The sequence below is a fragment of the Staurois parvus genome, unplaced genomic scaffold (assembly GCF_062004578.1).
Source record: "Staurois parvus isolate SC_StPar_1 unplaced genomic scaffold, SC_StPar_1.0 ptg000744l, whole genome shotgun sequence".
Lineage (NCBI taxonomy): Eukaryota > Metazoa > Chordata > Amphibia > Anura > Ranidae > Staurois > Staurois parvus.
The window spans coordinates 130539-143177 of NW_028318540.1; the positions used below are offsets into that span (position 1 = coordinate 130539).

General features: G+C 40.5%; 1 protein-coding gene across 3 annotated transcripts in view; it reads right to left on the bottom strand.

Moving 5' to 3' along the window:
* The window catches only part of NAV1 (neuron navigator 1), a 277210-nt gene that overhangs the window by 36152 nt on the left and 228419 nt on the right, over positions 1-12639 (bottom strand). For all 3 annotated transcript variants that reach the window (XM_089654094.1, XM_089654095.1, XM_089654093.1), the window contains 2 exons: positions 8144-8215; positions 7827-8023 (listed from right to left, as the gene is read on the bottom strand). In XM_089654094.1, coding sequence (XP_089510220.1) covers positions 7827-8023; positions 8144-8215 — 269 coding nt within the window. The remainder of the gene's footprint in view (positions 1-7826; positions 8024-8143; positions 8216-12639) is intronic.

The window sequence follows — 12639 nt, forward strand, 5'->3', positions numbered from 1 at the left end:
AAGCCCGTGTTGCCCAGCGACAGCCCCAAAACATTACTGCTCTAGAGGAGATCTGCATGGAGGAATGGGCCAACATACCAGCAACAGTGTGTGCCAACCTTGTGAAGACTTACAGGAAACGTTTGACCTCTGTCATTGCCAACAAAGGATATATAACAAAGTATTGAGATGAACTTTTGATATTGACCAAATACTTATTTTCCACCATAATTTGCAAATATATTCTTTCCAAATCAGCCAATGTGATTGTCTGGATTTTTTTTTCTCATTTTGTCTCTCATAGTTGAGGTCTACCTATGATGCCAATTACAAGCCTCTCTCATCTTTTTAAGTGGGAGAACTTGCACAATTGGTGGCTGACTAAATACTTTTTTGCCCAACTGTATATATATATATATATATATATATACAAAGAGTAACACAGGAGAAAGAAAGAGCACATCGATGGTGAGGTCTGCATGGTTACAAACATAATAATGTCATATAGCTACAGTGGGGAGGCCATCAGAACTGTACATTTGTAGAAATGTGGGAGGAGAAGAAATTGTCCCATGGGTGCCAAACTACCTCGAACACAGTAGTCGAGCAGGCATGTATAGCAGTACATGGTGAGGTCTGCATGGTTACAAACATAATTATGTCATATAGCTACAGTGGGGAGGCCATCAGAACTGTACATTTGTAGAAAGGTGGGAGGAGGAGAAATTGTCCCATGGGTGCCAAACTGCCTCGAACACAGTAGTCGAGCAGGCATGTATAGCAGTCAGGTATTCCATCCGTCTCACATCCGCAATCATTTTAAACAGAGTTGACATCGAAGGAGGTATAGCGGATAGCCAACACATAGGAATGCTTCTTCTGGCCGCAGTCAGAATATGTGTGGTGAGTTTCCTGGCCATTTTGGGAAGACCTGGGAATGGCAGGTTCAGCAAAAAATATAGAGGCTCAAAAGGGAGAGAGGTATGCAATAACAATTGTAAAAAAGACAAAACCTCTTCCCAAAAAGGGACAATGGATCCACAAGTCCAAAAAATATGGAAGAGGGAGCCAAAATCTTTCCCACAATGCCAGCAAGTGGAAGAAGCATTCGGATTAAAGGCATGAATAACCTCAGGAGTTTTGTACCACAACATCAAAATTTTGTATGTATTTTCTTTATAAACCACACAGACAGAAGATTTAGATGTGTTGTCCCAAATTTTCTTCCATTGCGTAAGATCAATGTCACATTGCAAAAACTGGGACCATTTGCACATGTAATGATGAGTGTCGTTAGAGAGGGGGGCAGCATCCATAAGAAGTTTTTATATATTAGAAATTATGCCCTTGTATGCATAGACGTGGACCTTGTATGCATAGACGCTCAAAGGGAGTAGGTTTCCTAAGAGTCAATGTGGGGGACATGGTACAGAAAAAGTGGCGTATCTGGAGGTAAATATATAAATGCTGGGAAGGCAGATCTTTTTTCTGGAGATATGAGAATGGTTGCAGCTTCCGAGTAACAGGATGTACTAGGTTGCGCAGTTGGAAGAGCTTGGCCGTTGCCCAAGGGGACATCCGGGGCACGGACAAACTATCTGGAAGGTTGGGGTTAAAGAGGATATTAGTTAGTGGGGAGCAGTCTGAGGTCAATGCAAACCTAGTCCTACTTTTCCGCCATATACTCAGAGAATTGCATGGGGCCAAGGAACAGACGACGGATAGGGGTAGGGTCCACCGCAGAGGACGACCAGAGGAGAGAACAGGAATGTGTCGGAGTCAATTGTAAGGACGCGATCTCGGTCCACAGATTGGGAGGGGACTGAGTGGACCATGATCTAAGGAAGCGGAGGTGGGTAGCATAATAATAGGTCACGATATCTGGTGCCCCTAGGCCTCCTCTAGAACACAGAGAGAGTAGTACACTATGTGCGATTCTATGTCGCTTATTATGCCAAATGAACTGCAGAAGGGATTTCTGGAGGGAGTGTAGCTTGGACATAGGAACAGGGAGAGTCGCAAATAAATACAAAAGTTTGAGTAGTACAGTCATCTTTATGACGTTGATACAAACTAGAAATGATAAGGGTAGGGTATCCGAAAAATTTCAAGGACCGGGAAATAGCTATAAATAGGGGGGGGTGGTTGGCATCATATATAGAACTGTAGGAAGAAGCAAAGTTAGTACCCAAATATTTTAGAGAATGGGCGCACCATTGATACGGAAAGGATTCTTGGAGGGACGAGAGGACAGCTGGTGGGATATGGAGTGGGAGTGCTTCAGTGTTGGAAGTATTAACCCTGTAACCCGAGAGAGTCCCAAACTGTCGTAAAAGTTTATGCAATGCTGGGAGGGAGATTTGAGGATTCGAGAGTGTAAGGAGGATATCATCCGCAAATAGGGATAATTTGTATTCATGGCCATGAGACAGTATGCCTTGTATGTCGGGATGGGACCGGATTGCAATAGTAATGAAGCTTCTTTTATGTCTGACTGCAAATTTCGAATGACTTGTAGAAAAGAAACAAAATATAAAAACTCTAGGAAATGTGTTTTTCCCATGCAGTGGGGCTGTGCCTACACTGCATGGCTTAACTGCTCGTTTTTACCCAGGGGTGAGGAGAAAAGACATATACTTCTCTAATCCGCAGATCCTCCAAGCATGAGACCGGTCCCTGCTGCTCCTGCCCCCCCCCCCCACAAAATACTCCTGATGTCATCACGCCCATAGACCGGCCTTGGACGTGAGGATGGCAGGAACGATCCATTGCTGGACATGGGCAGTGCTGTTTCCTGGGGATCAAAGGAAGGTGTGACAATAGCCTCTGTGCACCCCTGGAAAAAACAAGTAGTTAACCCATGAGGTGGGCACAGCACCACTGCATGGGAAATTTTTTCCCACAGTTCTGCTTTAATAAAAGTTTTTTGTATTTGTCCGCAATTCATCTTTAGAGTATCACACAAACATTTTGGAGAATATCCACAGCCAGACAAGTGCACCAGCTACATCTGGCATTTTATGCTGGCTGATCACTAAAGAGTGGGAAATTTGAAAAAGTTTTACTTTTGACTGCTGGTGCTTGTATTTGTTTTATTTTCTTCTTTGGGTCTTGCTAAATGCTTTTACTTTTGTAAATCCCTTTTCTGTCACTTTTTAAATAGCATTTTTTCTCTTCCTTTCCTTGTCTTCCTTCCCTTTGCTAATTAAGGGGAGGGGTTAACTGGTCACAGGTGATACAGGTTATATATAAAACTTGCTGTAGAGCTCACTCTGAGCTTGCTCATTTTTTGAGCTGGCCTGTATTTTGCTTGCCGGACCTTTGATAAGTGGATTTAAAAAAAAGAAAACAGGAGCTTATAACAGGAGTCTACTAACCTGTAAGTGACAACTGATCTTTCCTGTTAATTTTGTAACTGGGATATGAGTGCTAGCAGGGTTGAGGGTGCACAGTGTGCCGCATGTATGCAGCAATGGAGAAACAGCTCCAGGATGGATACCGCTGCGACAGATGTGAGCAGCTTGCCCTTCTGGAATCTCACGTTAGAGGTCTGGAGGAGCAAGTTGCAACACTGGGCAGAACTATCAACCTTGAAAGGGGGCTTCTGCTCTTTGAGCAGGTAGCTACTGGGATTGATGTGGAGGGCAGATGGGCTAATCAGGTAGGAAGATGGGTTACTGTAACGAGAGGGAGTGGTAGGGGCTAACAGAAAAGGAAGGCTGGCCCTGGGTTTGAGCACCCAAACATATTTGCCAAGTTGGGTGAAGATGTGGGGGTGGCAAGTTCAGGGGTGGCAGCCCTGGATGTCACAGCTATCCCTAACAGCCAGGAGGGTAAACCATCTGGGAGGGGTGGTTAGGGTAGTGCAGGAAGCCCTAGACAGCTGGTGGTAGTAGGGGATTATATGATCAGAAGGACTGATAGAATAATTTGCCGCCAGGATCGCCTCAACCGAATGGTTTGTTGTCCCCCTGGTGCCAGGGTTCGGCATGTGGTGGACCGGATTGATAAATTACTGGGGGGGGCTGGACATGACCCAGCTGTCTTGGTTCATGTTGGAACCAATGACAGAATACATGGAAAGTGGAGGCTCCTTAAGAATCAATTTAAAGAACTAGGCTGCAAGTTGAAGGAAGGACCTCCAAGGTGATATTTTCTGAAATATTACTCAGGAAATACAGGGGGAGATTAGAGAACTCAATGCATGGCTGAAGACCTGGTGTAAGAGGGAAGGATTTGGGTTTCTAGAGCACTGGGCTAACTTTTCATTGGGGTGCAACCTATATGCTAGAGATGGTCTGTACCTAAATGGAAGGCGGTCTGCTGTATTGGGGGAAAGATTTATGGTAAGGCTGGAGGATTATTTAAACTAGAATCGAGGGGGAAGGGAGAATTAGATTATAACAGGGTAGACAGATCAGACAGGGGTCAGTACTTATTGGTGAGTGGAATGGGGAAAGATGGGGGGGAAGGCTATGGCAGATAAGAAGGTTCCCATGTTACAAACAGCCAGTGGAATTGGTACCATTTGTATGAAACTAAAAAATATGCAAAATACGTGTGAACAAGGTGTCAATCAATTAAAGTGTTTGTTCACCAATGCCAGAAGTCTGTCAAGCAAAATAGGTGAGTTGGAAGCTTTGTTGCATGAAGAGAGCTTTGATTTAATTGGTATTGCTGAATTTTGGCTTCATTCTTCGCATGACTGGGCCAATAATATTCCTGGCTATGTTCTCTTTCGGAGAGACAGAGTAAATAGGAAAGGTAGTGATGTCTGTCTTTATGTGAGAAGTGATCTCAGAGTGAGTGTGAAAGAGGACCTAGCTGATGGAGAGTGTGATAAGGCTGAAGTATTATGGGTAGAACTGCACATGGGGGTGAGTACTACAAAGGTAATCATTGGAGTTTGTTATAAGCCTCCCAATGTTAATGAGGAGGTGGAGACTCAGCTCCTTGCACAGATCGAAAGGGCTGGGACAGTGAAAATAATGGGGGATTTTAACTACCCGGAAATTGACTGGAGTAATGGTACTGCAGAAACAGTTAAAGGGCAAACATTTTTAAACCTACTACAAGACAATTTTATGGTACAGTTCATAGAGGACCCTACTAGGAATGATGATCTGATGGACCGGGTAATCTCAAACCATGCAGAGCTTATTACGAATGTCCATATAAAAGAACATCTGGGTAGCAGTGACCATAACATGATTTCATTTATTGTTCGCTATAAACAGCAAGCGCATACGGGAAAAATAAAAACGCTCAATTTCAAGAGAGGTAATTTTCCAAGGCTCAGAGCTGCTCTCCAAGACTTAGACTGGGAGGGAATATTGGCACTGATGAACACAACACAGAAATGGGAGTTCTTCAAAAAGACTGTATGCAAACACACTGCGAAATATATTCCCAATGGCAACAAGTTTAAAAGGCTAAAAATCAAACCTATATGGCTTACGGCCAAAGTTAAAAAGGCTATAGATAAGAAAAGAGCTTTTATTCAATATAAAAATAAAGGAATGCTATCATCGTTTAAACATTACAAACAATATAACAGAATATGCAAAAAGGAAATAAAGGCCGCAAAAATTTAAACCGAACGACAGATTGCAAAAGATAGCAGGACCGACCCCAAAAAAGTCTTCAAATATATTAATAGTAAAAAGGTCCGGTCCAAGCATGTAAGCCCTTTACAAAATAATCTAGAGTGGGTGATTGGGGATAAAGAGAAGGCAAATTTATTTAATACCTTCTTCAGCTCTGTGTATACAAAGGAGCATGGGGGAGCTCTTGTCCATAATGGGCATGGTATTGACAAAGCTCCAGATGATCCAAAATGGCTCACAATTGATATGATACAAAAATATTTAGACAGTATAAAGGTGAATAAAGCACTTGGACCGGATGGCATACACCCCCGGGTCCTTAAAGAATTGAGCTCTGTCATTTCAAAGCCATTGTTTCTAATTTTTAGGGACTCTTTCATGACTGGCATAGTACCACTGGATTGGTGTAAGGCCAATGTGGTGCCAATATTTAAAAAGGGGTCAAAATCTTTACCAAGTAATTATAGACCTGTGTATAAGAAGTTTAACTTCTATAGTTGGGAAGATACTGGAGAGTTTAATAAGACCACATAGATGAGTTCTTGCTGAGAAAAAATATTTTAAGCAACAGACAGCATGGATTCATGAAAGACAGAAGTTGTCAAACAAATCTGACTTCTTTTTATGAGGGGGTGAGCAAAACCTTGGACAGAGGGGTGGCGGTGGACGTTGTATACTTGAATTTTGCAAAAGCGTTTGACACAGTTCCCCACACACGGCAAATGTGTAAGGTAAAGTCTACGGGCTTGGAAAAATCCATATGTAAATGGATAGAAAACTTCCTAAAAGATCGTATTCAGAGAGTAGTGGTTAGTGATTCATACTCTGAATGGTCTGGGGTCATCTGTGGTGTACCCCAGGTTTCAGTGTTGGGACCCTTACTTTTGAATGTATTTATAAATAGGGTCTGAGATTAAAAATCTAATTTCAGTCTTTGCAGATGACACCAAGCTGTGCAGTGGAATAACGTCCTAAAAGGATGTCTTCAACATACAAGCCAACCTCAATGCACTACTGTTTAATTGGACAACTATGTGGCAAATGAGATTTAATGTTGATAAATATAAGGTTATGCACTTGGGGGCTAAGAATATGCATGCATCATACATACTAGGGGGAGTACAACTGGGAGAATCAATGGTGGAGAAGGATCTGGGGGTTCTGGTAGATCACAAGCTTAATAATGGCATGCAATGCCAAGCTGCGGTTTCTAAAGCGAGCAAAATCCTCTCTTGTATTAAAAGAAGTATAGACTCCAGAGAGAGAGATATCATATTACCCCTGTACAAATCATTAGTAACACCTGATCTGCAATATGCAGTTCAGTTTTGGGCACCAATTCACAAAAAGAACATTGGGAAACTTGAGAAAGTACTGAGCAGGGCAACTAAACTGATAAGAGGCATGGAGGAGATCAGCTATGAGGAAAGATTAGAGGAACTAAATGTATTCTCTCTTGAGAAGAGGAGATTAAGGGGGGATATGATTAACATGTATAAATAAATCAGTGGTTCATATAGTGAACTCAATGTAGAGCTATTCACCCTGAGGTCAACACGGAGGACAAGGGGCACTCTTTACATCTGGAGGAAAAGAAATTTCATCTTCAAACACGAAAAGGTTTCTTCACAGTGAGAGCTGTGAAAATGTGGAATAGACTCCCTCAAGAGTTGGTTCTGGCCAGCTCAGTGGATTGCTTCTTTCTTAGATACACACAATATAACTGGATACTAACATTTATAGGTAAAGTTGATCCAGGGAATATCTGATTGCCTCTCGGGGGACCAGGAAGGAATTTTTTTTACCAGCAGGTGCAAATTGAATCGTGCTTTGGGGCTTTTTTTGCCTTCCTCTGGATTAACTTTGGGTATAGGATTATTTTTTTTCCTATGGTTGAACTGGATGGACTTTTGTCTTTTTTCAGCTGGGCTAGCTATGTAACTATGTAACATTTCCACTTATATTTAGAAAAAAAAAATCAATCTATTTTTGAGAAAGGTATTATTGAGAAAAAAAAGTATGTGCAAGATTGACCCTGGTGTCTCTTCAGGATAAATGAAACACAAAACCACAACATACAATAACACCAAACCGGAAGTAAACATTGTACTACGTACACTGATATGTGGCCCAGAAAAGACACACAATATGCTACAAGAAGTTTCCTACCAGAAGGTCCTATATTATCCTACCAGAAATTTTACACAATCAGATCTAAACTGACATATGTGTTCCATGTACCTATGAGGAAGTCTGGGGTACTGTGCTTTTCCAGAAAGGTGTGCAGATGGTACCACAAACGAGGCACCCAGTCAAGAACCCTGAGTAACTCGCCATGTCCAGTCCCAATGCTGCCTTCAGACTCCAGTAGCTTCCGACGCAAATACCGACCTAAGAATCCATTCGCTGGCTCCACATTATTGGAGAAAGTTAGCATCCTGTGAGATGATACAAGGTTGCAATGTCAGCCTCTACCCCATGACATAAAAAGCATTATATCATATTTAGAGTATTCATTATAGCCCTCCAATTTTTAATCCACAACAATTGCAGTTTACCTAAAGCTTAGGTGCAAACCATGGTTTGGGGTCATTTTCACCGGCTGATTGGTTGTTCCAATGACGTAAGGGCTGCATATAAAGACATGAAAATAAATAAAAATCAACTAATAAATTTCATTCAATGAACTTCAATATGTAGTCTATTATAATTCACCATATTAAGAAGTCAAAGTAAGAAAAAGTGATACTGTTGGCACAAACCACTTTTAAACCCGTCCTGCATGCCATCTGTACAAAATTGTCTCTTGGCATGATGCCCTGTGCTGAAATCACATTTGTATTCACAGTGCTGTTTCTTACAGTGGTCATCCACTTTTTTTTCTGATTTGTCAGCTTATACTAAAGTATGGTAGTTTTTAAAACTGTACTGAATTAAAGACATATACTGTATGTCTACATCAAAAAGACTGTAACTGCCATATTTGGTCAGGCATCTAGGTATGGATGATCCCAAGTCAAGAAAAAGTTAAAGTGGAAATAAAGCAATTTTTTTTTTAGGCAGACAGGCAGTTTTCTTCTAACATAAATGCTTCTCCCAGACTGTCAGTGGTAATGAACACACGAGTTGTGCCTGCGAGTACATTACGGCACTGCTCTGCGTGGTGATGAAGGGACTTCCATGTCCATGCATGAGCGTGATGTCATCATGGCCTGGTCGTTTCAGTGGCCACATAGAGCAAACCTGGAAAAAGTCCAGGAGAAGACGGAAGAGTCTGAGTGCTGACAGCACAGCGCTGGAGGGCTTCATTTGACAGGTAAGTCTGCCATAATGTGCTAATATGTAGTGCATATTAGCACACCATGGCACAAACCTCCTGGGGGGTCATTAAAAAAAATAAATAAAAAATTATATATATATATATATATATATATATATATATATATATATATTGGAGTTTAATTCCACTTTAAAACTCTTCATAATTGAGATTCAGTGTAAATTTATTAATTACATTACTGTATTTTCTATCTTCTGCCATATTGACCATCATAATCAATGCTCAAAATGTCAATAAAAGGGAAATAAAACTTTATAGATTACAGCCTGCCAGGATGTAGATAATGTAATGGCGTCAGAGAGGAAAGGCAAATAAACATGGAAAAATGATGGTCATTACCCAGGAGACACACAAGGAAACATCATAATGGTAGTTTTTATAAAACTCGTATCCAACAATACCTAATAATGCAACTGGCACTAAACAGAAAACAAGAAATACGAACTAGGTAGAAATTAGGGTTTCAATGGAAAATTACTATAAATAAATCAGATTGAAAATACTTCAGCCAGAATACATTTTAACTGAACTTATTACAGACCTATATATTATAATATCATTGACACAGCATACTCAATAGTACTACCCTACAATGATAAAGAAAAATGAAACTAAAAACTAGGAAACATAAGTTCAAAAGTATAACTCTTGACATAAGTTGACAGGGGACTCATTCATCAAATATGTAAACTGAGATTGCAAAAGAAGATAACTCTCATGCAAACAAAATGCTTGCCGTATGCATAAAAAAGGGCAAAATGTGCTTCCCATGTCAACTAACAGGTTTACATTACAGTTTGGTAGAGTTTAGAAATTGGACACAGGCATTTGGGTGGTTTCCATTAGCTTTTCTTCAGTTTTAATGCGCAATGCCATGTCTTAGTTTAGTGGTTTGGTTTTTATTCTTGTTCTGTCATAGGACATAAAATAAAGGTTAGTGTCTCCAAATCAAAGGAAAGAAAAAAGGTGGGGAAAGCTGCTTAGATTCAAATCATTCATAAAAATCTAAAAACATGACAGTAAATGAAACAATGTATTCCAAAAATGCCAATGCCAATGATGATCTCTTGTTCTGAAAGAGCAACTTGCCTTTCTCAAGCTAATCAAATGGCTTAACCACTTCCTGCCCTGGCCTATTCAGACACATCTCTCCTACATATAAAGATCAGCATTTTTTTTGCTAGAAAATGACTTAGAACCCCCAAACATTATATATTTTTTTGCAGAGGCCCTAGAGAATAAAATGGTGGGTGCTGCAATTTTTTTATCTTGCATGGTATTTTCGCAGCGGTTTTTCAAACGCAATTTATTTTGTGAAAAATACACTTTAATGAATTGCTTTACACAGAGACACAATATAATACCTAATATTTTGTTAAAATATAATGTTACACCAAGTAAATAGATGCCTAACATGTCACACTTTAAAATTGCGTACGCCCATGGAATGGCGCCAAACTATCGTACCTAAAAATCTCCAAAGGCGACGCTTTAAAAGCCTTTACAGGTTGCCAGTTTAGATTTACACAGGAGATCTGGAGCTAAAATTATTACTCTTACTCTGACGTTTGCGATGATATCTCACATAAGTCGTGCGATCACTGTTTACATATGCATGCCGGCCTTACGTATGTGTTCACATTTGCGCGTAAGCACGGGGGGGGGGGGTCTTGGGCTGGGGGGGGGGCGCTTTCATTTTTTTACAAATATTTTAATTCTTTTATTTTATTTGAAACTTTAATTTTTTTACTGTTTTTTTTTTATAAACTTTAGTGCTTTCACAAGGGATGGACAACGTTCCTTGTGAAGGCATGGCCCATGACAGGTCCACTTTAAGGAGGGATCTGAGGTCTATTAGACTCCAAATCTCTTCTCTGTGCTCCAATGCAGCTAATCAGATGCAGATCAGTCTGACCGGCAGCATTCCTGGACTCTAACAGCCAGGTAAACAAAGCACTAAAACCGGAAGTGACAAAATCCTTTGGGCAAGATTCAGTTAAAGTGTTTCTAAAGGTTGTAATAAAAAAAATAACAAACATGTTATACTTACTTGCACAGAGCAGCCCCGATCCTCTTCTTTTTGCATCTTCTGTTGTGTTTCTGGCTCCTCATAGCAAGCCACTTGCTTTGGGGACACGTGAGCAGGCTTGCTCCCGAGTCACGCTCCTGTGAATCTCAGCCCCACCCCTATCAATCTCTCCTCATTGGCTCACTGACTGTGATTAAAAGCAGCAGGAGACAATGGGTCCCGCTGCTGTGTGAGCCAATGAGGAGAGAGAGAGAGGCACTACTCACTTGCACATTGCTGGATTGAGATGGGGCTCAGGTAAGAATAAGGGGGGGCTGGGGAGCTGCATCCAGAAATTGTTTTACCTTCACGCATATAATGCATGAAGGTAAAAAACCTTCTGCCTTTAAACTTAAAAACTGATATACATATTTTTACATCTTGCACCAATGTAACTATGAATACACCATTCATATACACGTTTGCTGGGGGTGCACATTTGCTGGGGTTCTTTCTATAAGTGCGGTTTATATAAGTGGGAGCACTTCAGGCTCTGCACTTTTGAGATTGCTCGAAGTGAAAAAACACAGAAAACTACTTTGAAAAACACCAAAGAGGCTACAGGTGATCTTGCTTCCCTATTCAGCTCTCCGTCCTCTCTGTAACATGCACTCTCCACCACTTCTTCTGACAGTTGTGTCCTCTCTCCTTCACCCCTCTACTCCACCCCACAGCATATACTGTTTATACAGTGAAGGAAATAGGTATTTGATCCCCTGTTAATTTTGAATGTATAATTTTGATCTCTTCAGGGGTTCAGAACACATGTCCGTCGCCACGTTATTTATTTAGAGAACTCATGAAGAGAGAATCAGTAATGATTTGTGTCTCTCCCATTAATAGTAAGCAGGCTGGCAATTACTGAACAAAGTGGTTTCTAAACAACTAATCATGGTGTTAAACCACCCACATGGAAGAAAAATATATTTGAAAAATATTCTTCCCAAATATATTGCCATATATTTGAAATGCTACAATTGTGGCCATATTCAATATATTTCAAAATGTATTTCAATATATATATATATACACACAGTGGGGATCGAAAGTTTGGGCACCCCTGCTAAAAATTTGTATTAATGTGCATAAAGAAGCCAAGGAAAGATGGAAAAATCTCCAAAAGGCATCAAATTACAGATTAGACATTCTTATAATATGTCAACAAAAGTTAGATTTTATTTCCATCATTTACACTTTCAAAATGGCAGAAAACAAAAAAATGGCGTCTGCAAAAGTTTGGGCACCCTGCAGAGTTAATGTCTTGTACTGCCCCCTTTGGCAAGTATCACAGCTTGTAAACGCTTTTTGTAGCCAGCCAAGAGTCTTTCAATTCTTGTTTGAGGTATCTTTGCCCATTCTTCCTTACAAAAGTCTTCCAGTTCTTTGATATTTCTGGGCTGTCTGTCATGCACTGCTCTTTTAAGGTCTATCCATAGATTTTCAATTATGTTGAGGTCAGGAGATTGTGAAGGCCATGGCAAAACCTTCAGTTTACGCCTCTTTATGTAATCACCCGTGGATTTTGAGGTGTGTTTAGGATCATTATCCATTTGTAGAAGCCATCCTCTCTTTAACTTCAGCTTTTTCACAGATGGCATCAAGTTACCATCCAAAATTTGCTGAAATTTTATTGAATCCATTTTTCC